We start from the raw sequence: 26,859 nt of genomic DNA on the forward strand, positions 1-26,859 counted from the left end.
GGAAGGGCCAGATCTCTCCACAAAATCTGAACCCATCTAACGTGCATTTATGTGACAGAGATTAAGCCATAGAATAAGCCCTTCCTATATGGCCATGCATGAAAACATGGCCTTTACTCACTACAATATTTATTATTTCTTTATTCTCAAATACTTTGCATAGACCACCATGAAGAATTTTTCCCTCACATAAAAGTCTTGGCTTCAATTGATCCTGTTCTTCAGACATTTAACATTTTCAAATAACTTTCAAAGAATAGCATTGACACATGACAAAAACAATTAATTATAACTAGATGATGACATGGACAACATGATCACTTAAATTAAGCACTAGTTGAACTACGATTTGGCATTTATAGCTATGTACCACAATGGCTTCCAAAATTGTTCATGAGACATTGACTTACCGACTTACAATTTCACCACTTAGACCGCTTAATCAATGGGCAGAACATGGAAGATAAGTCGATAAAGTGACTCATTAACTGTCCTCAAGAAGGGGAAAAAATATGATAAGCAATAAAATAAAGTTTGAACGGCTAGAAAAATCATGCCTCACTATTTCCAATACCTGGCATTCTAGCAACTGGCCAAAGAAGGATTTCAATTCACTCGCAGCAAGCCAGCAAATTTAGGAATTGATGGCAATACAATGCTCGTCAAGCTGTCAGATATTACTTTTGCAGATGGAGCTTGTCATACGGCAGCAGGCCTCCATCTGCCTGCTTTCACCTTCTCTGTCTTGTCTTCAGATCAATTCTGTTCATGTGGAATACCAATCTTTCCGTTTCTAATCACATGAAGCATTTCTCAAACAGTAGTCCCAAGTATATCTTCATGATGACCCACTCACTTTGCTTCGGGCATGTTGTGCATCACCTGCAAGAGCCTTCTGTTAGGCACTCATTCTGAAAGACAAGTGTTTATGTGGCTTTAAAAGAACATCAACCTCATGTCGTCGAAAATATGAAAAGCAAAACCCAACCAAAATTCAGTCTTTATAATAGTAGAATTTAAATCTTACATGCTATTCTACAAGGACCGTAACAGACGAGCTGCAAAGGATCCATCAAGAGAATGTTTCACAGGGTTCGAGAAATAGAAGCCTTTATCTGTTACAAACTCGAGTGGAACATATCCATCAACAGGATCTATGTGAAATTCCTGCAAAAGAATAAAGAAGAGAAATCATTAAGTGGTGCCTCACCAAAACTAAAACACTGCTCCATTTGCCATCGGTTAGGACTTTTTAGCCCAAAATATTTATCGTAAGCCATTAGCCATGATCATATAATCCTGACCACTCAAGCAACTGCATTCTGTTGGTAATTCAGAAACATGATGAACAGATTTCTGCTGCTTTGGTCATCACATATTGCAATATTCTGGGCTTTATCAGTCTAAAAAGTATAGAAAATGAATTGTCCAGATAAATAACGTGGTTCGTCAATTTCTGAGTTTCTACATATAATATTTGTCCTTGCTGTCTTACATACAACAGAGACAACAATCAGTTCAAATTTCCCCTTGGAATCATCTTCGCTCTTCTAGGGACACAAAACAGCGAGGAATAAAGCACATAAACAGTTTACAGATCTCCAGTAAGGAGCTTTTACCGGATGCCTAAGAAGAAATGCAGTCACTCGCTCCTCATTTTCTTCAGGATCTATGGAACAAGTACTGTAAACCAATACTCCACCAGGCTTTACCAACCTATGGATGCCATTGCAGTAAATAACAAAGTCAAGCACTTGTATAGTACAGGAACAGACTTCAATAAAAATAATCAAAGACAATCCTTCACATGCCTTCCCTGCCAATATACATAGTCAATTAAGATTTAGGACAAAAAAGCTATGTAGAATCTTTGTATGCAATACCAAAAATAACTATCAAATATAATATACAGGTTGAGGTTCTCATAACACAAGGCGGCATGAGAATTCAGTTATTGAGGCAAAGTATCAGGATTGGACACATCCCCGGAGGGAGGGAAAAGAGTATTTTGGATTCTCACATTGAAGCAGCATTGAGTAGATCATCCTGTAAATTCTTCAGTTGCTCCATATCCTCGAATTTCCTATTCCACCGCAAGTCCGCTCTCTTGAACATTGGCAATGATGAAAGAAATATTTAGACAGAACTTCTAACCTGGCTTTAAAGCTGCAAGCATCTGTGTTTATATTGTTATATCTGTGGAGGCACAACCAGTCTATAAAGTGGCCCTATGGAAGAAATACCTTGGAAAGAACACCCAGGCCCGAACAGGGAGCATCCAACAACACTTTGTCAACCTTCAATGGTTTCTCTTCCTATGAAGAAAAAGAACTGCAAGTAAGAAACACCAAATGTCCCATTTTATTCTATCCTTTTCTTTTGGCATGCAGTGGTAACTTACAGCAAAGATACGAAGATCAGAATGGAAAGTGGTGACGACACCATCAACTTCATGCAACTTGGCAGTCTCTTTTAGAATTCTTAACCGACCTTTGTTTATATCAATTGCATATACCATACCTGCAATTCGGTAAAGCATCTCTGGAATTATTCCAAACCGCAAATTGCATCACTCAAGAACATAACCAATGCTATCATGAAGATTGCAAGAGATCAAAATCCAAAACCACTGGTAAAACGAAAGACACTTAAGATGTGGATTAGTCACTTTGTCAGGTCATCTTTCAGCAGGAACTGAAGGGAAAATTTGAAGGAAATAGATGAGTAGTAGACATCTTCTTTGCAACAAAAGTAGGACATATGTAACACATGCACGAACATCTCAATCTGACACATTGCATCAAGAAAAAACATAATTCCAAAATTCAACCAGAATATGCAATCGAATCCATAGGGATTTCTGTGCTGAGCATATATTCCTCTAAAACACTGGCAAGGATGCAATAAATCAGATGGTTGGGTTCATTATCAGGTTGAATACAAGCATAGTTACATTTTTCTTAGGTGGAACCTGCCATGCTGCTGCAAACCACCATCATTTTACAGATTGAGAAGAAAGGAAACAGATAAGAACTTAAATCATCCAGTAGAGTGAAAACAAACAAACTCTTCTAACATAGGGGTCCAGTGTCCATAAAAGTAAATCACACTGAATAATAAAGATATATTTTGGCTACTTTCAAAAAGAAAGTCAAGGCCCCTTCTTCACTGTAGTATAGATGGGTTATTACTTTTCAGTAGTCCAACCAAAACAAACGTTTTAATCACACGTAACTGCAGGCCACCACTACAATGTAACCACAATAACATTGTTTCACCCAATAGTTTATTTTGGTAGGGGTACTTATGTTATTATGGAACAATATCATTTTTTTCCCTCCTTTTGCTTATAAAGTAACAGCACATTTAAGGAATGATGTAATACTCTTATATGAATCCCATACTTTTAGACAGCAAAACAAAGCATTTTGAAGGAAACATAGATATTCACTGTCCAATGATCACCTTGGCCACCCAAACATAATGCCATGAAAAGAGTCTTGCCTCCCGGTGCTGCACAACAGTCAATAATGGTGTCTCCAGGTTGTGGATCCACAACAGATACAACGAGACCTATAGCCAAATAAACAAAGATTGATTTAAAACATATGCCTACAGAAGGTGCCACATGTTATATCAAATGATTATAAGAAAGTATTAAGACACTAATCCGTCTCTACCTTGTACCTGTTGAATTAAATCAAAACATAGAATATAATAGAATCCAGTCTGTATGACATGCATCACGTAACTGTTCATAGATTATAACTACCATACAAAGGAGTCAGAGAAGAAATTTACCCCAGTATTGGTTCATGAGAAGAAATGTATTTTCCTATTGCCACTAATGCCACCAAAGTAACCGGTAAATATTGAAGGTTATTATATGTGTGAACAGAAAGCGGAACACTACAATCAGATTCTTATTTCTTAACCTCTTGGTGTATATTATATATTGACTAAAAAAGATATGAGAAAAAGAAAAGCTTGGGATTGAAACTTTGAATTTGAGATTCTTGCTTCGATTATCTTGGGCATGTCTCACTTGAATAACCTGAGAAAACTGAATTCTTAGATTCAGCAGGATATTTTCATTGATGTTCCATTTTGCAAGGAAAAGAGTTCTGAAGAAGGGATATTGGTCGGATATCCAATGGATTCCATCACATGCAATACATATTACTACAAATATGGGTAGCTGATTCAGTAAATACCACAGCCTTATATTGATCATGTCCTCCATGAATTCATATTAACTAATGCAACTTCAAGTACCCAATCATATAGAAGAACATTTCCCATAAATACGACATCAGTGTCCCAAATAGAAACAAATATTGAACAGGCTACCTAATCTTGGGCATATTTCTCACTTGAATAACCTGAGAAAACTGAATTCTTAGATTCAGCAGGATATTTTCATAGATGTTCTATTTTGCAAGGAAAAGAGTTCTGAAGAAGGGATATTGGTTGGATATCCAATGGAATCCATCTCATGCAATACATATTACTACAAATATGGGTAGGTGATTCAGTAATTACCACAGCCTTATATTGATCATGTCCACCATGATTTCATATTAATTAATGCAACTTCAAGTACCCAATCATATAGAAGAACATTTCCCATAAATACGACATCAGTGTCCCAAAAAGAAACAAATATTGAACATGCTACCTATTTGATAAGCCTAGTTGGAGTCAACACCTACATGTCTTTACACTAAAGACCATGCCCTGGCCAAAGTTAGGGAAAAAGAACTGACCTGCACTCTCATCCTGAACTGAACATAGACCTTCTTTCAGTAATCCAGCTTGTATGACACCCTGAGGAAATATGGAACATTTATGGGCCCATTGAATACTTTGAAGATGGTTCAAAATCAATCAGCCAAAAGACATAGCCTATACAATCCACTTTGAATTACATTTCACAATGTCTATTCACAACCAAGTAGAAAGATTAGAGTAGCAAGAAGATTGTGGTTGGTTTCCAACTGAATGAAATCATCTCTTTTTGAATTCCCACAGCATTTGAATGCACAAGTATGCCCTAGAAACAGGAGCCACCTAATGTCATCCTGATTTCTGATACAAGTCATTAAGGTTCATAGGACACAAATTATTATTTTATTTATCCATTTTTTTAGTGACAAAGGAAATTAGTTCATTTTATGCTAAGACTACAACCGTGTTATAATTAGTATTTTTTCTTATTGGTGAGTTGAAATGTTAAATATACAACCCCAAGGCTGCAATAATGCACCACTCAATTTTTCCACACACTCAACCTTCGACAACAATAACAGTTCTGACTACAACTGGGTACAAAGATAACAGAGATGACCAAAAAGAAAAATATGATGTTTACTCCCACACCACTGACATATGTCAAGGAATGAAACTGATTTGGTGCCTTGAGTGCATCACTTACCTGCATGCCAGTTTTAAGACGGACAAAATCATCCAGATGCAAAGAAGTCTCATACGGAACCTGAAATTAAAAAATATATAATTAAACTTAAGGGGAAAAAAGAACATATATAACTTATTAGGCCGTTAATTGGTCCAAACCTTAATACTGAATTTCAATGGAAGGGGCAGCCTCTAGTAAAAAAGACAACAAAACCCAGTTGCATTCACCACAGAATTCTTTGTAATTATGATATCATAGGGGTGTTATCTCCCTCATGTGCACAAACTATTGTGAAGGACTAGACAAAACCTAATTGCATTCACCACATCAATATTTGAAAAGGCCAAAAGGGCACCTGAAAGTGGTGATTTTGTCTTTTTTACTCATGCATCCGCTAAGAACTGAAGACAACATAAATGGGCAAAACAGAAAAATAACATTCTACCAGCAGCGAACATCATTGTTTGAAATAAAACCTCCAAAATCTGTACGTCCAATAAGGGAATGTGTAAAAATTTCAAACACACGCTATTCTTATCAGTTAGGCCTTGAAGAGGCATCCTATATATACACGGACAGACAAATTACTTTCTTCGGAAAGGAAAATCTAACATCAGTGTGTCAAAGTGAAAGTTAATGGTTCATGATCTGCCACATGGCGGTACATGGGTGGATCGTTGTGATAGAGCACCTCACACCAATCCCACTGGTAAGTTTTGGCCCAGAAAGAGGAGATGAAGGGATTCAAAGTTGAACCTAAAGTTTCAAAAAATGACGTAACTGCAAAATTCTGTAATTCCCCTCTTTGTGGCATTCTTGTAATTTTGTACAAAAATGAACAACATTTTGAGCCACTGCCTCACTAAGTTAAGGCTGGAATTTTACCAGTGAGAAGGGTGTGGCTTCTGCTATCACATAGACATGCACCAGGCTGTGAAGAATTAATATTCACTGGGCATACCAAATATTAGGACCAAAACTTAAATGTTTTACAATTTTAAATTTATTCCTACGGAAACATGGCAGCATTCCTATAGGCTTTCATTGCAGAATTCTTCTAATCAAAGTGCCACTCTAACTCAGATTTCAAGGATATATACATGTAGGGGGGGGTCTAGGTCAAGGATTTGGCTGAGGTTCGGGTATTGGATCAGCAACGGCAGATCCCAATATGATCCCGAGTCAATCAACATAAAAATCAGCAGGAGCACTCCAAAGAACATCAGATCTGTTTCAACTGAATTTTGAGGAGGGATTAACGAGTCAACTGTGATCTGTCCAGGCCAATACGGCTGATCCCAAGTCAACTCAGCTGATACAACAGATCCAAACCCAGTCACTAAATGAGTAATCTAGGAAACTGATTCTCAAATTTAAGCTTCTTCAGTACAACAGGCAACATGTCATTTCTGCTAAATTTAGCCATTTTGTGAGTGTGTGCATGTGATTTTGTACCCTCAGCAGATTCATATAGCAAGCAAACACTCGGCACCTTCAACATGTTAAGCTGCTTCACAAGGTCAGCTCTTGTATAACCTTTCTTCCTGTTTGCCCTGACATTAGAATCAGAAAAGGTGGCAGCAAATCAGCCATATTGTAAAACATGGTTTAGTAGCATTGACTAAAGGAAACATTGTGATTCAAAACCTGAGACTGAAACTGGGTTCACTGTTATTCCACGTCATCAGCTGCACTGCTTCTTCTTCCCCAATAGACTTTGTCCATCGCCTTACCATCCACTATATAAATAGAATCATAAGCATAAGAAATTGTATCACAGATTCAAGGAATTTACCTTATTCACATGAGTTACTAACAAGCAAAACTGATTCTTTTTCAATTAAAGAATATTAACCTCATTAGAATATAAGGCATCATTCATTACTAAAGTTGCACTTTCAAACAAAATGGATAAGACAGCACAACAAGAAACAGCCCAGTTACATCGACCATGTAATAGTTCATCTGGAGCATCCAATCAACTGGCATTGTTTGCATATAACATGAAAGATATGCTAATCTAATAATTTTTACCTAAGCAACCGTCCAGAATAAATGTTCCCTACTTTCTTCCTGGTTTTGTTCTGCAGGAGTTGATTACAGCACCTTGGATCACATGGGAGCACCCAAAAGCATTACACCTTGTCGGCTCACACATACATGGATTGGACACTCAGTACATCAGAAGAAAACTTCATGGAAAGGAATTTCAATTCCATTTAACCACCCCCTTCCCTCTTTTGATATTTGTGCAAGCAATTTTCACTCTCACCATTATAATTTCTTCAGAAAGGATTTGCATGTTGTTAGTTATACAGTGAAAGAGAGAGTCCCAGTGCACGAGAGTCCCACTACTGCAGGGCCTGGGAGGGGCAAATGTACCCAACCTTACCCCGACTTCGCAGAGAGGCTGTTTCCATGTTTCAAACCTGCAACCAGATGGTTGCAATAGTGCAACTTAACCGTTGCGCTAAGGCTCGCTCACTGTAGTTAGTTATACAGTCTTGCCATTTAAAGGGAAAGGGAATTTTTTTTCTTTTGAAAGCAAAATAATGGTGAACTTGCTCCATCTCTAGCCAGGCTGCACAGACCTGGCTAAAAGCACCTGCTGCAACAGGTATATTTGCATGCCTTTTGCTTGAGACCTCGAAGCATACAGCTTACTCAACTACTCAAGTCCGACAACTGGGTACTTGATTCAATTTCCATAGGCCTTTTTAGGGTAACTTTAAATTTTTTCCCTTTTGTTTGGTGTCTTGTGTATAGTTATATGTGTTTTCCTTGTGTACGGCTGATGCAGTTCAAGGGAGAAAAATTGTTCATGTGTTGCTGTTCACGTGTTACAGTTCATGTGGTACTGTTTACAAGAACAGTGATCATGGTACTGTTCAGGCCCATGTATTGGTGGTGAGGGGTAGGTTGAAACAAGTCTAAAACCCTCCCTGAAAGGATCCTAAGTCAAAACCCCACTCAGAACCCAAAAATTGACTGAAAACTCAAACGTCTCAGAATAACACCAAACTCTAAGAAACAATAGTGAATAGGAAGAATAAGGACCCCTCAAAAGAGGGGAATGATCCGATGAGCGGTTTGGGAGTAATTTAGGAAACAGTGATCTCACGGGCGGAGATCTCAGGAACAGAAAAACTCAAATTAAATTCAATCAAGCCAACGGATTTGTCTGAAATTCGGGACAGACCACAAGTTCAATGATTTAAACAAAAGCCCCAAGGTTCCAATGCAAAACAAAGACTAGATTAAATGTAATTTTGAAAACCCAAATTCTAAAACAGAGAAAACTAGGAAAAGAGTGAACTTTAGGTAACTCACAAACCTCAAATCAAAACAGCACCAAAGTTGGGTTGAGTTAGGCTCTAGGGTAGGCCTGTTACTAGGGATTGTTTGGGTATTGAAGGACAATGTTCCATGCTGAAATCAGGTAAGAGATCTTCCCGATAAGAACTTGATGTCGAACAGCAACCCAAAACAGCAGGTAGTTGGTGGAAGAACAGAGAAAGAAGAAGAAGAAAACCTATCTCAGGTCTAGGGTATCCCACCCTGGTGCAGCCTAATGGAAGTTGCTGATCGGGAGATCGAGAACGCTTTAATTAGTCATGGAATTGATCAATCGGACAAGTACTCACAGTTGCAGGGGGTAACTCTTCTTGAGTTCCAAAGACTAAAAGTCTCAATTCAATATTCAACTTTCACTACTCTCACTGTCCAAACAAACTACATTTAAATAGAAACAGAAAACCCTAAATCTCAAGCCTCATCTAATCCTATGGTTGAGATTGAACACAATAAAAGAAAATTAACTAATCTAAGGTAAACTAGCTAACCCAAGGTAACCCCTAAACATATTGGGTTCCTTGGCACAAAATAATACCAAAAATAAATAACAAACTAAAGAGGAAAGGAGACTGTTGAAGAGTCTGTGAGCTTAATGGCCTTCAACCTCAATCGTGCTCTCATGCTCTTCTCTCACCTCCAAATCATCTCAATGATGGCTGCCTTCATAAATTCATCCCAAGTGGGGTGAAATGGTAGTATTCCAAAAATAAGACAAGATTGAGAATGTGCTGCCCATATGTTAGTCAAACACTTGCTGAAAATAGAGTATTGAAGATATTCTTCAATATTGGCTTTGATCATCCTTCATGCCTTCCAATTACAAACCTTTCAAAATTTAAATCTTCTAACAACAAGATTGGAGTATGAATATAGATCTCTAATGATGGATATGGAATGCCAATCTTCTTTTAACTAGAAATTGGAAATAATTTCAGATTCAAATCTTCCATGTATAGATCGTCATCCAATAGGAAATAATTCTATAGAAGATTCAATGCTTCAATATTAAGAACCGCTTTAATTAGGAAACTATGTGAACCAAGGTTTCCATTAAAATCCCGTTCCAATTAGGAAAGTGTATCTCCATAGCAGATCCCGTACTTTCCATAATAGGAACCTTCCAATTAATGTAGGGTATTGCTAAGATGGCTGATAGGAACTTCCAACAATAGAATATGCAAAGCTGTCATTCCCTTCAGGTTGAAAAAGAGTTCGTCCTCGAACTCTTGGCCTATCAATGGTGGTCGTCGGCCACCGGGGTTGAATGGGAACCAAGCAAATTTATTGTTGTTGTCTCCAATTGAATAAAACAATAGTTTCATATCAATTTCAGATTCGACAAAGATATCAAATGAGGTACTCACGGCTCGAATGAATGATGTGTTCAAATATGGATTGTTGGTGACACTCATATTTTGAACAAATTGAGATAGAGACGTGAAATTGATAAATGCCAAATACGGATCATCATACTTACTGATAATGTCGAACCACTTGAACGAGAGGGTCCCATGGGTTGTGAGATCATTTTGATGTGGGTACAAATACTGTTGTGCTTTCGAAACGAAATCTGATTCAAGACTTTCGAAAACTCCATGTTCTTCGTCGTACTCATTTTGGTACTCGTCGAATATTGGGGGTTTACTCAAATCAACCTGGGTGACGAATTGATCGCCATTGTTGTCAACTTGTGAAGCCAAACTAGTAATTTTTGGTTCATTGTCTTTGAAGCTCATATCTCATATTGGTGGAGTCCAATCGGGATAGCTGTGTCGATGAGTACTCCTCATTCGAATAGATTTTCGACTCTTTAAAGACGAAGAGTAAGCAGCGGACGTCTCCTCATTCGAAATCGGACGTTGCAAAGCTTTCCTCAAACGTTCATTCTCGAGGCGAAGTTCAGCAAGTTCTTCTTGAAGTTCTTGCTAAACGCGCAAAAGTTCGTCTCTTGCATTGATATCCTCAACATGAACGGTATGACCTCCTTGTCGCCTTGGTGCCATTTCCGTCTCTCGTTCTCCTCCAAGAGCTCTAATACCAAAATGGTGCAGCCTAATGGAAGTTGCTGATCAGGAGAATCGACATCGCTTTAATTAGTCATGGAGTTGATCAATCGGACAAGTACTCACAGTTGCAGGGGGTAACTCTTCTTGAGTTCCAAAGACTAAAAGTCTCAATTCAATATTCAACTTTCACTACTCTCACTGTCCAAACAAACTACATTTAAATAGAAACAGAAAACCCTAAATCTCAAGCCTCATCTAATCCTATGGTTGAGATTGAACACAATAAAAGAAAATTAATTAATCTAAGGTAAACTAGCTAGCCCAAGGTAACCCCTTAATATATTGGGTTCCTTGGCACAAAATAATACCAAAAATAAATAAAAAACTAAAGAGGAAAGGAGACTGTTGAAGAGTCCGTGAGCTTAAAGGCCTTCAACCTCAATCGTGCTCTCATGCTCTTCTCTCACCTCCAAATCATCTCAACGATGGCTGCCTTCATAAATTCATCCCAAGTGGGGTGAAATGGTAGTATTCCAAAAATAAGACAAGATTGAGAATGTGCTGTCCATATGTTAGTCAAACACTTGCTGAAAATACAGTATTGAAGATATTCTTCAATATTGGCTTTGATCATCCTTCATGCCTTCCAATTACAAACCTTTCAAAATTTAAATCTTCTAACGACAGGATTGGAGCATGAATATAGATCTCTAATGATGGATATGGAATGCCAACCTTCTTTTAAATAGAAATTCCCCGATCAGCAAGTTTGACACACTGTTGGAAATTTCAAATTCAAACCTTCCATTTATAGATCATCATCCAATAGAAAGTAATTCTATAGAAGATTCAATGTTTCAATAATAAGAACCGCTTTAATTAGGAAAATATGTGAACCAAGGTTTCCATTAAAATCCCATTCCAATTAGGAAAGTATATCTCCATAGCAGATCCCGTACTTTCCATAATAGGAACCTTTCAATTAATGTAGGGTATTGCTGAGATGGCTGATAGGAACTTCCAACAATAGAAGATGCAAAGCTAGCCTGCATCACACCCAATCCGTCTCTCACTGATTCTTAAGGCTAAACAGTACTCAATAACTTCAATTCATTCAATCATCTCTGGCCTTGTGAGCGCTACATTGTATTAATAGACTGAAAATAAACTCCTAATCAAGCTATGAAATTGAAAACCAACTCCCAGTATGAATAGGAGTATTACAATGTTGCTGAAATAAAAAACAACTAATAACTAACTATTCCTACTTGAACTAGGAATGAAATTAAGCTACTACTAAGCCTAATCCCGTATGCCTACCTTATACCCACATTTTAGGCCCACTAAAGTGGCCCATTACAAAGAAAACACATTGAATCAAAGGCCCAATGCATACATAACCCAACCCAAGGTTTATTTCCACTAAAATAAGCCCTCTAGGTGACTTATCTGCATCAATTAGTCATGTTTAAGCTCACTGTTCCAGCCTTATTCTGCCCCCAAAGTGACCATCGAGCAACCGTATTAGATGATGATTTTGACAGTTATGATAGGCCTCAGGAAGGCAGGAACTGCTTGCATGGAGAAGATTTTGTAGAATATTTATTAGATTTGGGGGGGCCCATCATTGGTCACTGCATGGGAAATAATTCAGGAGTTTCTGCCTTGCGAGAAGATCAAGTTTAAAAGATATTTGTTGGCCCCAATTGGAGGTATTCATTGGAACATCTTATTGATGTCATTATCTAGTTTCTATTTTCAGTTTTAGAAAGTAGATTTTATTTCATTGTAATAGAATATTAGGAGTACCTATTTCCTTGTAATGTTGGAGTTAGTTTCTTAGCCTTCAAGTAGTCCATGCACACTATGGCTATGTTTGGATGCCAAGAAAAGAAAAGAAAAAACATAATGAGACAAAAATTATGATGATGCAAATATTGATTTATGTGTCAATCTCTCTCAAATTCAACATTTTTTAATTTTTTTCTTTTCTTGGCATCCAAGCATAGCCTCGGGGTTACAAATTTTGTAATTTGAGTTTACATTATTATAAATACAAGAAAGGGGAATTCTCCCCCACCAATTTTGGATGTTGAAAACTTGGCTTCACCATTGAATGTTGAGGGATTCAGTTACTGTGAAAGATAGTTATGATGTGAGACCATGGGTGAGAGGCCCTTCCCTATCCCTTCTTCGTCTTCCTATCTTTTCTTTTCTTTTTTTGCTCTGTGACTGTTATTCTGGTTCAGTGAAGTCCAGCAAGCATCCTTACTGTCGTGGGTTTTATATCCATGTCATACAGTGCTGTTTTATTGTTTATTCAACTGAATATTACCGTTGTTCATAATATTAGTCTGTTCTGATATTCTCCTGCTCTGGTTGAGTGTCTGCGATAGGTTGGCATAACCTGAACTTCAGTCATTAATTTTGGATATCTAACCATCAATTTGTACTGAGTTTTTGATATGCTGTCCCTATCCTTGTTGGCTCCCTTCAATCCAAGTCTGGACTTCATCAGACTATTGGATTGAGAGTTGCATTAGTCTCTTGTTACTTTCTATTCTTGATCTGTTTTACCTTCTATTTTCTTAATCTGTTTGTTTCTTCCTATTCCACCATTGGATGAGAGTGAAATTTTGAGCACATATTCAGCCCAACAGAACCTTCCTTTGACTGTAAAACCAGGCCCATCTAATGGTTTGATTTGAAGTTATCAATCTTTTCTAATCTGTCCAAAGAGACTGTGTAATGGCTCACTGTGATTCTGACCTGTGAGGTATTGTAGTCCATTAATCTGTCCTACAGGCTATTGGTTTACATCAATGGCCCTCTTCATTTTGAAGGATTTTCACCTGCTCTACTAAAACGTCTTTACTTGTCAAAAAGAAGGGAGAGAGGCAGGAAGAAAAAAGATGCACTTCCATCATGACAATGATGTTGATATTTCAGCAGTCTACATCATTTCAACTAGATCTCCAACCTACTTTATATCCAAGCCATGTTTGAGTTAGCCACCTCAGACCTAACCAGACTACAAGAACGCAAGTAATGAACGTGGAGCCATTTGACTTTTGACCAGCTTCAGATTGACTAATCTTGACGTGGTTTAAATCTGGATTAGGTTCTGCTAAGGGTGTCACTCAGCCAGATCGGTCTGGTACTGGGCCAAGCTGAAGCCGATCAGTAGGTAGATTTTGGTTTCGGCCTGGTTCCATTTTGTTTCAGTTTTCCTTAATGTGTTCGTATGGGTCCGATACTGGTTTCAGCCCGGTTTGGTTTCATTTTCCTTATATATATATATATATGGAAGAAAAAAAATCTTTTCCGGTTTTTTTTAGCAGGTTTGTTTGTTTTGGGGCATTTCTACCAGTTCCTAAAACCAAACCGAAGCCGAACCAGTAAGCATTCTGTTTGGTTCAGGCTGAACATTCATTTTCGGTTGGTCCAGGGTCTGGAATTCGACACCCCTAGGTTTTGGTATTCCATTTCTCAGGACATTCTTGTACCATTACCACATGTACCATGTTCCTATTGGCTGGATGGTCCATAACAGCACATGCAGTGTGCAATTATTGGGGAAATAGGGTTACTACGAATTAATAATAATGGTCTCTCACATGGACTCTTATTCCCAAAAGCCCTTTGATAATAAGATGACAACTTTTACAAGAACCACCCAGGCAGGCACAGCATACTCGATTACTTTGCCCCCAACGAGAAGATTTTGATGCCTAAGTATCTTATGACTTCCTCCTACTGTAAACAAAAATAGTTAAGCACCAGATTTTGGGTAGGAAATTGTAATTGCAGACTTACAACTGGATGGGAATAAAGAGTGGCAAGCGCACGTGCTCGTGAACGATCATCACCTTCCACTTTGGGCAGAGGAAGAAAATTCTTGTCCTGCATACAAAAGATATTGAAAGGCTAAGCCATTGAAACCCAGTTACAAGTAACCACTTGATTAAGCAAAGCATGTCTTGCAGAAAATGAAAAACCTTGAGCAAGGCCAACTTCCGCAAAATCCCGTTCACCATATTACCTGCACCAGGCCTGAGAGCAACCTTTGCAATCCTAACACACTGAAATGTGCCAAACAAAAATCATAAATAGATGGAAGTCGAAGGCACAACCAAAGCAAAACAGCTGAAAGAAGATTCTAGCTATAAATTATGACCAGAAGAACTGACTGTGCACAAGAAAGTACAACAAATATTGGATTCAAGATGTCTGACCTCACCAAAGGTCGGCTTGTGATATACACATGTCATGCATCCAGAGTCCAAGCCATAGTTCAACTAGCCCCTGCTCAAGGGATCTCTGGGGTCAAAATGGGCAAGTCTGGATATTCTATTAACCAATCTATTCTCATTTTCCTGAGGGATCTCGCATTTTTGTTTTCTCAATAGAAAATGACGAGGAATTATTATGATAAGCAGATTGGGTTGATTAGTGGTGAAGCAGCAAACTCCAGCAAGGGAACATGCAATGATCATCCGTAAAGCCTCAACAAGGAAGACAAATGTCCAAAGCAGATAAACTCCATAGTTCGTACATGCCAATATGCCATAGAAAGTCATATTTGGCCTTTAAAACAAGAATTCCACGGTATGGTCTATTAGAATTGTAACCACGTAATCTCAGGAGAACAACTAACTTTACCTCATCCACAGCAGCATATGGCGGTATACCTAACTTGTCAATCTCATAGCAACCAATTCGTAGGATCTAAATACAAAAAGACAAATATTTTAGTTTAAGAAATTGAATTATATCACAATTAAAGTTCCAACATCTGAATAATTAATAAGCTATATTTAAACCAACAAGAATGTTTTTAAATAGTTCAAGTTCTTCCATTTACATTCAATAGGAACTAAATTATCCAACTACATAATGATAAGGTAAAAGATTAACACTCAAAAATAAGCAAATTAAATGATCAATTTATAAAGATTTACATATATCAAGTGGTTTAAGTGTCATTAAATGTGAATACTATCACCTTATAATAACTTTAGTGAATACTGAATAGAGCAAGTTGACCTGCAGGAGAAGAGGCTCCATGCCTCTAAATGCTCTCTCGTCGTGGCATAATGACGTTATCAGATGATCCAGATACCGTTTCCAACGAATAGTACCTCCTACAATCTCTGTCACCTAAAATAGAGAGTAGTAAGAATTCAGAGCTATAAAAGAAGAATAGGAATTCCTTTCATGAATACCAACCTTCAACCTCCCTAAGCATGGAAGAAACCCTAAGAAAGAAACCATAAATAAATTTTGACAAGAGAAATATTCAGACCACTAACCTTGGGTAAGTTTCCTTGTCCAACTTAGTGCATATTTGGGTAATCTTATTGGGCTTCTGCTTTTGAACTTCCAGAAGCCACCTTCTCAGGCTTCTCAGGTTTATGCGGTAAATCTCAAATGCTAATTTTGGTTGGCCACACATTTTTAAATCTGCACAAGCTCTAGTAGCTGGCTTCTTAGAAGCTGCGTGAGAAGCTTACCCAAACATGCATGTACTGCCTTTGAAAAGGAATTTGAAAGTTGAAACTATTACCAACTTTTGGAGGTCCAAAATGGTGGTTCTTTAGAGAGAGAGAGAGAGAGAGGGAGAGAGAGTAATACCAATCTGAGATCTCTATCATCCAAGTCCCGAGTGCGAAATCCAAGGGTCCTTTCAATGTATGCCATCTCATTTTTCGCAGAACCCTTTCCTTTCTCATTCAGAAGGTCAGCAAAAGCACCCCCAAACTCTATTCTCATCAATCTCACTGCAGACACTATTGTGCAGGTAGGGAAAGAATAAAAAAAAATTGGGGGAGGGAAAGAATAACAGATTAGGAGATATCAAATCAATGTTAAAATCTGATATCTGTTCATAACAAAATATTGAAGCAGCCATAGACGAGCTGAACCATTAATTGGAAACAGCAGCCTCATTCAAACCACCCCAGTTACCCACATGATTGAATGATAATGTAAATTAATGAACCAATTCATCACATCAAAGCCCTGGAATACAGATGAAAACCAACTAAAAGAAGAAATAATTTAACTTTACCAGCTCTGTGGGGTGAAACCTCCAAATTCAGATTCTGAGTCTTGCCAGCTGCATTCAGAACTACTATGAATTAAAATCTGAAAAACCCTTCTGGAGAGGGGGAAAGAGGATCACCAGCATTTATCAGTAGAGAATTCATGTTCGTACTACTTATTTATCCTCTCCCCCCCCCCCCCCCCAATTTCGTCTTCTTTTTTTTTGTCTTTTATAATTCTGTTTAAAAGGCAAATTTTCTGCAATTTATAACAATAACATGTAGTCATGAACTACTGCCGACAAGAAAACAAACATAATCAAAAGAAAGTCAGAAAAGGCTCCACTGGAAAAGGGAATTCCCGCGATCTTCGACAGAACTGAAACTAGTTGGACTAAATCCGGACAAAAATGCAACTGAAGAGAGGGTGATGGAATAGGCTTACCTGCTCGACGACGAGAACTCTCTAAGTCGTAGTCCCTAGTCCTTTTAGCGAAATTAAGAGTTCTTAAAGAAACGGTACACCTCTCTCCATGATAAATCATTCGACATGAAAGTAAACAGTTCGATAATGGCGATTTCGCAGGCTGCAACTGGGACTTCTCACATAGATAGAAATTTGAATAAGAAATGGAAAAGCGGGAATAAACGCGGGTGAGAGTACTTCCCTCCATTCTCGCGGAAGGAGAAAAAATCTCCACAGAGAGAAGAGATAATTCGTGGATACCGTGAAACTACCGTGTTATATGTTTTATCTTTACTTTTTTTGTTTTTTTTCATTCCTTTCTCTCCAACCAAACAGATCCTTATCCCTTGGAAGAAAAACTAGAAAATTCAAAAGACAAGAAAATAAGAGGAGGTTTGTTCGATTGGTATGATTTTTATTTCAATTTCGGATTTGCTTTTACGATAAAGTCAACAAATATATTTTTTTTCAATAAATTGAAATTGTTTTTGTTGTATCTTCTGACATATTTCAAAAATAAAAAATGGTGGTGGTGGTGACAACGAAGGCAGTGATGGTGATGATAGTGGGGTGGTGACAGTGGTGGTGGTGAGACCATTAGAAGAAGAAAGAGAGCGGTGTTTTATTTTTAACATAAAATTACTATTTTGCCTATCAAATTAACCATGTGGTCATTAAAAAGCAAGAGTGAAATTAAATAAAATTGAAATTTTTTGAAACAGCTCGTCAACTATTTCAGAATTTCTATTCCAATTGATTTCTATTTCACTAAAATAAGGTGCAAAAATCAAGCCATACAATTTTCGAAATCCCTCTGCAATTGAAATATAATTAATACCAAATCAGGCCTCGATTTCTAGGAATAAATTTTCAATATTTCTTTGGGAGATGGTAGCTGTCGTGGTGGTAGTGGCAATGGCGGAGGCAAGGCGGGGCCGAGAGGCGAGAAAGTGGTGGTGGTGGCGGTGGCGGGGCCGGGAGGGGGTGTGGTGTTGTTGTTGTTGGTGGTGGTGAGGTCGGGAAGGGGGATAGTGGTGGCGACAGCGATGGTGACCACAAGAAGAAGAAGAAGAAGAAGGGTGGTGTGTTAATTTTAACATGAATTACTGTTTTGTTCATCAAATTAGGACCTTTATCTCCTCAAGTACAGTACACTGTCAAGTGCACCAAAAGGTACATCTAACAGTGCACATGCACTTGGGGGAGTGTTTTAAACAAAAGCACTTTAAGGTGTATCGTCAAATGTACTTTTTTTGTGCACTTGAGGTGTACTGTACTTGAGGTGATAAAAATTCATCAAATTAACCATATTCTCATTTAAAAGCAAGATTAAAATTAATTTCAAATTCAAAATTGAAACAACTTTAATCATCACTTGTTTCAAATTTTATATTCCATTTTATTTATATTTCATTGAAATTGAGAGCAAAAATCAAACCAAACAATTTCCGAAATGAAAATAACCCCATGAAATTAAAATATAAAGTATACCAAATCAAGCCTAAGGACCATAGATGGCAACAAGTGGAGATTTGGAGATATGGCTTATGAAATGCAACCGATTGGCCTTTGGAGTTATTTCCGTTATTGGATGATATTACTAATTTTATGACTATTGTGGATGGTGTTACAATTGTTAAGAAGGATAGGCAATATATTTCAATAGCTCAGCTCAAATGGCTAAGATGCAGAAACATAAAACCAATATCAATATGGATGTAATTATGTTTTTTACCTCTTTAATCTATTATTATATTTCCATAAAAAAAGAATGGTGAATTATTATTATCACAAAGGTTTGTTATTTTTTCAAACGTCACAAAGCATCTATTCTGTCACGTGAACAAATGTCCTGTCCACTATGACCGTTGAATAGAGAGGACATGGTCTAGATTAGTCACATGTCAAATTTTAAATTCTAATTCAATTAAATACCCCTTTTTTGTATTGGCACACATTCCGTATATGTCCATGCATGTGTACTAGTGCTCTAGAAATTACTATGCACTTTTCTCAACTCTGGGTGATAATAGACACTTTAGATTAGAAAAAAGGAGAGAGAACGTTGATTGGTCGTGTGGCCCTTGCGCTAGTGTGGGGGGCCAATGGGATTGCACGCCTAGGCATTCAACATGGGGGTGGGATGGTAATTTTGCCAACCTTGTGTCTAGGCATTGGGGAGCACGACCAAGCAACGCTTTTTCCCCTTAAGAAAATAGATGATTCATATTTGTCTTATGATTTTTTAGAAATTTCACCTTCCCATTGTTACGTGGATTACTACCCCCAAAAATATATTTTTCTATTTAGTTTTAATTTGTAATGTTCTACAACGACACAAAACATAGCAATATAGCCAACAAAAAATAGTAAACAAATGATACAATAAGCCCCAAATAATTAATGCAGGCACATCACGAACTCAATTGCACTACCTCGATTTTTATAGGGTTCCTAGGTAGAGTATACAGAACCCGTGCAAAAGCATGGGGTAAACAGCCGCTAGCTCAGTTGGTTGGAGGCTTGCCAGTTGAAGTGCATGCCCCCCTCCAGGAGGTCAAGGGTTCAACTCTCCTAGTCACATTTGTGTCATTAAAAAAAAAGGCACCATTTCCCTTCCCCCCCCCCTCCCCTTGGTACTTGTAGGTTCTATTGTCTTGTCTTAACTTTCCCTTTGCAGTTCGTAGTTAGCGGTTGGCCTATTGGGCCCTATCCCCTAGATTATAATAGACAAAAAAAAAAAAAAAAAAAAAAAAGCCTTGGGAAACTAAAGCTATTCCTATTACCCAAATTTTCAGTTCTTCCTGTGGTGGGTTTCAATTTATAGTAATTATACGAGGTAGGGGTGTCGACTACTCCGGCTTGGTCAGTATTTGTCAGGCTTAATCGGTCCTAAACAATTTGTGCTCCACACGGACCACATTGTTACCGACTGTTTATGTCACGCCCCTATTCCAGACAAGGAATATAATATCATATAAAGGGTGACTAGGACGACGCGTGTCATCCTACTAAACCGCCCGGATCACTGACACAGTGTCCCAACGCACAGTCATATCCAATATTAACACAATGTAACATTAGAATGCAGAAAAGAGGAATATTACATTCCAAGGATCGTAGTATTGCGGAAGCGTATAAATCGAATAGTTACAAGATGTTCAAAGCTAGATGATAAAATAGAATTAGTTACATTTCCAATGATCATCTAATAACTATCAAAAATGGTATTACAAGAAGTATTTCACCATAGGCCTTAGCCTCAAAAGTAATCAAAGGGGATCGAGTCCCGAATATCCTCACGGCCCGTAGGCACAATCATCGCAAGGACACCCGCCGCCATGTTCTCAAACACGGCCTCCGGTTCCTCCTCACCGATCTCATCGTATCCCGAGGGCTGAACTCCAAGTCCCGCGAGATATCCGTCACCGCACCATAATCTAAAAAATGTGCGCACGAGGGGTTAGCTCCACCGAGCCAGTGAGGGGATGGGAATGCACAACACACAATTCACATAGTCCAATGATGCATGCACATGTTAAGTCCATTTTTCCACCTAACAAACAACTAAGTCAATGGCATATGCTTCCGTGACAACTCGGAGACACGTGGGTCACTTAACTTATCGCCACAATGAAACCTCAATTGTCACGTGGGACCTACGCCGATCGAAGCCTCCAAGACCACTCGGTGGCGACCCCGATAACCAATACTACCATGATCGCCTCTCCCACCTCCACGAATCCGGTGTCGATTACCCAACACCTAAACCCCTGTTGGTAAGGGTCGTAGCATAAGGGTGTGAAATCCTAGCCACAAATATACTACATGCAAGTCCTATCATCCCGAGAGGTAATCCGGCGCATCAACTTTTCATCCGGTTTAGTGCTGGTTACCAAGACGGACGGCAGCGCATCTGATTCAACATGACATTCAACATAATTTCTTCATAAATGTTTATAGAGTTCGGGTTCCGCACCGTACTCCACCGCACCGAGACCCATCAAGATACAACATTACCAATCAACATTATAACAAATAGATATAAAATTATGCAATATGTGCAATCATGCTTATTAATTGTAATGAGTACATAATATATAATGCAATAATAATAACAAGCTCATACAACCAAACCCACTCACAACGTATACGCCAAGCACCAGTTTATCGCTTGTCGCCTCGATCAAGCAATAAGCCACAAAAGTGAATATTTTAACCTATACAAAGAGTGGAATAAGGTTAAACGAGCGAAAGGAACGGATCCCCAAAGATCTCCCATAAACACTTAAGTATAAGGTTTCGAGACGAAGTGGTTGCAGGAGTGGTTTCATGCCCAAATTACGCAACCACATGTAAATCCTAGGAAAGGGGTTCGGGACGAGTTTTAGTCAAGGTCGGATGCGAGATGTGGTTTCGAAAAACTGAATCCAAGTGTAAATCCGAGCTTCACGGGGCTCGGGACAATTTTTGTCAAGGTCGGATGCGAGATGTGGTTTGGAAAAACGAATCCGAGTGTAAATCCGACCTTCACAGAATCCTTCTCGGGAAGGTAGTTTCGGGGGTTTCTTGCGGTCGAAGTCACATGTAACCTCACACCTTCAGTCCAAAATCCGAAGGATTCCCCTCCAAGGACCCCACTTCAAGTGGTTTTAAAGCACAAGGACTTCTAGAAAACTCTATCCCAAGCTCATTAGGGTCCAACCTTAAATTTCCCAAATGGCAATGAGAACCCTCACATTAGAGCTCATAATGGAGTGAACTAACTCCACCATAGCTTGGCTTTAAAGCTCCATCTACTCCCTAGGTTCCAAGAGAGATCTAGGTCAATCTCTCCCATTACCCAACCCCTTTTTGAAATCCAAAATAGAAGAAGGAAGAAGCTTACCTACCCCCAAGATGAGAGCTCCACGATTTCGCCCAAGAGATGGGGTCTCCACCTTCCTCCAAGCCTCTCTCTCCTTCCTCTTTCTCTTTCTCTCCTCTTTCTCTCCTCTTTCTCTCCTCCACGATTTAGGGTAGAAGAGGATGTTGAAGAAGAAGTAATGTTCTCTCCCCCTCCTCCTCTCTTTTATAATAAATGGGTATTTGGGGTACCTCAAGTCAAATGGGTCATGAGGCCTAATGGGTCAACCCATTAGTCCTATTTGGGTAAGTGGATGGAATAACCCATCATTGGGCCAATAGGTTAAATGGGCCTGCCCACAACCTTAATTAGGGAAAAGCCCATTCTTAGATGGGCTCAAATGAGATGGGTATAAGTACCCAATGTTCTTCCTAAAGGTACGCGGGACCCGAACTTAAATTATTCCCTTCTCTCATGAAATAGCTCGAGCGGTTCAAGCCCGGACCCGCACTTCGAGGTTACCAAATGAAAAATAATTAGTAAGACTTGAGGCTAGAACTTACCTTTTCCCCTGTCATGGTTTATTACCCATGACCCCGAACAGCTTCACCACGGCAATGCTAAGCTCATCACCGAACGAAATATCCAGTGAGGTGACGGTCGGGATGCTCTCTCTGAACTCCTCGCTTCCGGGCTGGTACTTGGAGGGTAGTCGCGAAGTCGCCGTCAACGAACTTTCCCCACTGGCGGTTGAGGAATCTTTCCTCCACAGGCAAACCCGTCTTGTGGTCAACGATTTTGTAGCTAGGTTTGACCATCATGGAGAGCAGTCACCAGCATACATGGCGGTATCTACACGTCACGAGAAGAAATGATATTTAATTATATCCCGGTACAGGTATAACATCCCCCACCTTATAAGAAATTTCGTCCTCGAAATTTGACGTACCTTGTAGATAGGCAAGAAAAGGGTATTTGCCCGCATTTCTACCTCTGCCTCCCAAGAAGCTTCCTCTTGGATGGTTGCACCATTTTATCTTCACATAATGAATGGGCGGTTGCGAAGATGAACAACCTTGTTTGTCCAAAATCTTTTCAGCAGCTCTTTATAGGACATGTCGCCGCAAGTTCGGTGGTTCATGCGTCAATACATGGCTTGGATCATGGACATACTTCCTCAACATGGATACGTGGAAGGCGTCGTGCACACCTTCTAAAGATGGAGGGAGTGCTAACCGATATGCCACCGGTCCAATCCGTGCAAGGATCTCAAAGGTCCTATAAATCTCGGACTCGGCTTGCCCTTCTTTAAACGCATCACCCCTTTGGAGGGTGATACCTTAAGGAACACTTTATCGCCAACGGTGAACTCAAGGTCCTTCCGTCTCAAGTCCGCATAACCCTACTGCTGGGTGAGCCGCCTTGATCCGCTCACGAATCAAGTCCACCTTCTCGCATGTTGCCTGAATCAACTCGGGTCAAGAATACGCCGTTCACCTACTTCGTCCCAATATAACGGTGTCCGACACTTCTTCCCATCTGAGCCTCAAACGGTGCCATGCCTATAGTAGCACAGTAAGCTGTTATTGTAAGCAAACTCAATAAGTGAGAGATGCTCGCCCATCGCTGCCTTGCATATCAATGGCACAGGCTGAGCATATCTTCTAATGTCCGAATAGTCCTCTCCGATCGTCCGTCGGTTTGAGGGTGGAAGGCTGTACTAAAACTCAACATGTACCCATTGCCTTGAAACCCTCCCCGAACTTAGATGTAAATCGGGATCCCGATCGGAGATGATGCGATAGGAACTCCGTGTAGACGAACTACATTATCAATGTACAAGCGAGCCAGCTTGTCCATCGAATAGGTAATCTTCATGGGGATGAAGTGAGCCGTCTTTGTCAATCGTCAACGACAACCCATATGGTATCGACACCTCTAGGCGTGCGGGGCAACCCGGTGACAAAATCCATGGTAACATGCTCCCACTTCCACTCGGAACAGGCAATGACTGTAAGAGGCCATGAGGTCATTGTCTATCCGCCTTCACTGTGACAAGTAAGACATTTTGCCACATACTCAGCCACATCCCTCTTCATTCCACTCCACCGATAATATTCCTTGAGATCTCTATACATCTTCGTACTACCTGGATGAATAGAATAGGGAGAGTCATGGGCCTCGGCTAACACTTCCTTCCTCAACCGAGGGTTACTAGGAACACATAGCCGTTGTCCGAACATGAGAACACCACTCTGTTAAAGTAAAATCCAGTTCCGCATTGCGTGTCCCCCTTGATAGCCTCAATAACCTTTTGAATCTCCTCATCGAAGCCTGGGCTGATTGAATTCGCCCTACCGGTGTGGATTGTATTGATAAAGCCGATAGAGATAAGGTAACACCATCAACCAGTAATTCCGGTCCATCCTTCTAGCTTCCTCGATGAGTTTCTCCTTGGCTGCTAGTGATGCCAGTGACAAGGACGAGATTTCGGCTCGGCGCATCCGCTACTACATTTGCCTTGCACAGGTGGTAATGGATAGTACAATCATAATCTTTCAACAACTCCAACCACCTCGCTGCCTCATATTGAGCTCCTTTTGTGTAAAGAAGTATTTGAGGCTCTTGTGATCCTTGTATATTTCGCTCTTCTCACCATATAAATAATGTCTCCGGATCTTGAGCGAAAACCACAGCGGTAAGCTCCAAATCATGGGTCGGGTAGTTCTTCTCATAGTCCTTCAATTGCCGAGAAGCATAGGCCACTACCTTCCCATCTTGCATTAGAACACAACCCAAGCCCATTTTAGATGCATCATCAGACTACCATCCCTCCATACCATTAGGAATGGTAAGTCTTGGAGCGAAACCGATCTGCTTGAGCTCTTGGAAGCTCTTTTCACGCTATCGGACCACTCGAACTTCACTCCCTTTCGGGTCAGTCGTGTCATAGGAGCGGAGAGCCTTGAGAAGTTCTCAATAAATCTCCTGTAATAGCACTAGTCCCAGGAAACTACGAATGTCTGCCACATTCTTGGGTATCGCGATCAACTCGACTTCACCTTGCCGGTCAACCTCTATACCCTTACCGAGAAACAAGGTGTCCGCAAATGCCACTGGTGTAGCCAAAACTCACACTTTGAATTTGGCATACAACTGTTTTCTCTTAGGCGTTGCAATACTAGGCGAAGATGGTCGCGTGCTCCTCCTCGCTCTTGGAATAGACTAAGATGTCATCAATGAAAACAATGACATACTTGTCTAGAACATCGTGGAACACCCGGTTCATCAACTCCATAAAGGCGTAGGGCATTGGTCAGCCGAAGGACATGACCAAGAACTCATAATGACCATAGCGAGATCGAATCTTTGTCTTGCTGATATCACTATTTCGATCTTCAATCGATGGTACCCTGACCGGAGATCAATTTTCGAGAACACCTTCGCACCTGTAGTTGATCGAATAGATCATCGATCCTAGGCAAAGGATACCGGTTCTTGATTGTCAATTTGTTGAGTTCACGGTAGTCAATGCATGACGCATACTACCGTCCTTCTTTTTCACAAACAACACAGTGCTCCCAAGGAGATACACTGGGTCTAATGAAACCCTTCTTCAACGAGGTCCTTCAAGCTGCTCTTGTAGCTCCTTTAACTCGGTTGGGGCCATCCTGTAAGGTGCCTTGAATCGGGGCTGCACCAGGAATGAGATCTATCATGAACTCGTCTCGCGATCACGGTGGCAACCGCGTTAGATCCTCGGGAAAGACATCCGGAAAGTCTTTCACCACGTACAACTCTTCAAAGGCCTGCCTTTGGCTTGTGTCTATCACGGATGCTAGATAACATTGACATCCCTCTCGCCAACAACTCGTACTTGGAGGCGAGATGATAACTTTCTTGGGTCTCTCCGCTTAGTACCCATAAACACAAACTCTTCACCTTTGGTGGTTTGAATAGAACCTTCCTCTCGAGCAGATTAGCTGGCTTTGTGAGTTGATAGCCAATCCATTCCCAAAATCACATCAAAGTCTTTCATATCCAGCAGTACTAAGCTTGCTTCGAGTCCGTGACCACCCACACATACCGGGCAAGGATCACAAACCGAGTTAAGTTCAACCTTGCTACCCGTTGGTGTCGACTATCAGTTCGGGCCATTAGCTTTGGTTCAATGGACATCTTCTTAGCAAAACTAGGGGACACAAAAGAGTGTGATGCCCCGAATCAAATAAAGCATAAGCAGCTAAGAGCAAACAAAACGACACTGACAAGCAGCAGACAACCAATCATAGAAACAAAAGCTATAATATGCACATCTTAAGAGTAGAGTGCATTACCTGTAATAACACTTGGGGTCGGCTGGGCCTCTTCATTTGTCGAATACACCCGACCTTGAGATCTATGGGCGGAGCGGAAGAAGAGAACGCACAACTGCCTTGGCTTGGGGTGCCTTCGGTAGCTACACTGGAGAACCTATCATCCGCGGATGAGGACAGTCTCGAACCATATGCCCGGACTCCTTGCAATTGTAACATATAAGAGTCCGGGAACCATAGTGAGGAGTTGATGTAGGCCGGGTGCTTGCACGCATCTGGCCTCCGGGATTGGACCGGAAAAGTAGTAGTGTAGGACCCTCTCTTTTGGAATTTTGTGGATCCCCTAGGTTCATGAGAGGTCATGGGCCTTTTACCGGCTGAATGGCCCTGTAATTCTCTCTCTGCTGGTCC

General features: G+C 40.0%; 1 protein-coding gene and 1 long non-coding RNA gene across 3 annotated transcripts; one reads left to right on the forward strand and one right to left on the reverse strand.

Annotated features, from left to right (window-relative positions):
- Positions 1-769: 769 nt before the first annotated feature.
- LOC122644031 (probable ribosomal RNA small subunit methyltransferase B) lies at positions 770-17,532 on the reverse strand. Of its 2 annotated transcripts, none has more exons than XM_043837626.1 (18): positions 17,266-17,532; positions 16,847-16,894; positions 16,411-16,565; positions 15,823-15,936; positions 15,439-15,504; positions 14,775-14,858; positions 14,593-14,679; positions 7,064-7,155; positions 6,909-6,969; positions 5,435-5,494; positions 4,767-4,827; positions 3,466-3,573; positions 2,402-2,520; positions 2,244-2,315; positions 2,021-2,106; positions 1,620-1,716; positions 1,028-1,167; positions 770-911 (listed from the first exon to the last, which is right to left on the reverse strand). In XM_043837626.1, exons 1-17 carry the CDS (start codon positions 17,492-17,494, stop codon positions 1,036-1,038), a joined length of 1,671 nt encoding a protein of 556 aa, XP_043693561.1. In that variant the 5' UTR covers positions 17,495-17,532; the 3' UTR covers positions 770-911; positions 1,028-1,035. The 2 variants fall into 2 exon arrangements, with proteins under 2 accessions (XP_043693561.1, XP_043693560.1); XM_043837625.1 differs by having other exon boundaries at positions 770-882; positions 16,847-16,906.
- LOC122644032 lies at positions 1,618-8,953 on the forward strand. The gene is made up of 3 exons (XR_006330218.1): positions 1,618-1,745; positions 3,729-3,731; positions 8,941-8,953. It is a non-coding gene; the product is annotated as an uncharacterized LOC122644032 (long non-coding RNA).
- Positions 17,533-26,859: the final 9,327 nt, after the last annotated feature.

This window comes from Telopea speciosissima, chromosome 10 (genome assembly GCF_018873765.1).
Source record: "Telopea speciosissima isolate NSW1024214 ecotype Mountain lineage chromosome 10, Tspe_v1, whole genome shotgun sequence".
NCBI lineage: Eukaryota > Viridiplantae > Streptophyta > Magnoliopsida > Proteales > Proteaceae > Telopea > Telopea speciosissima.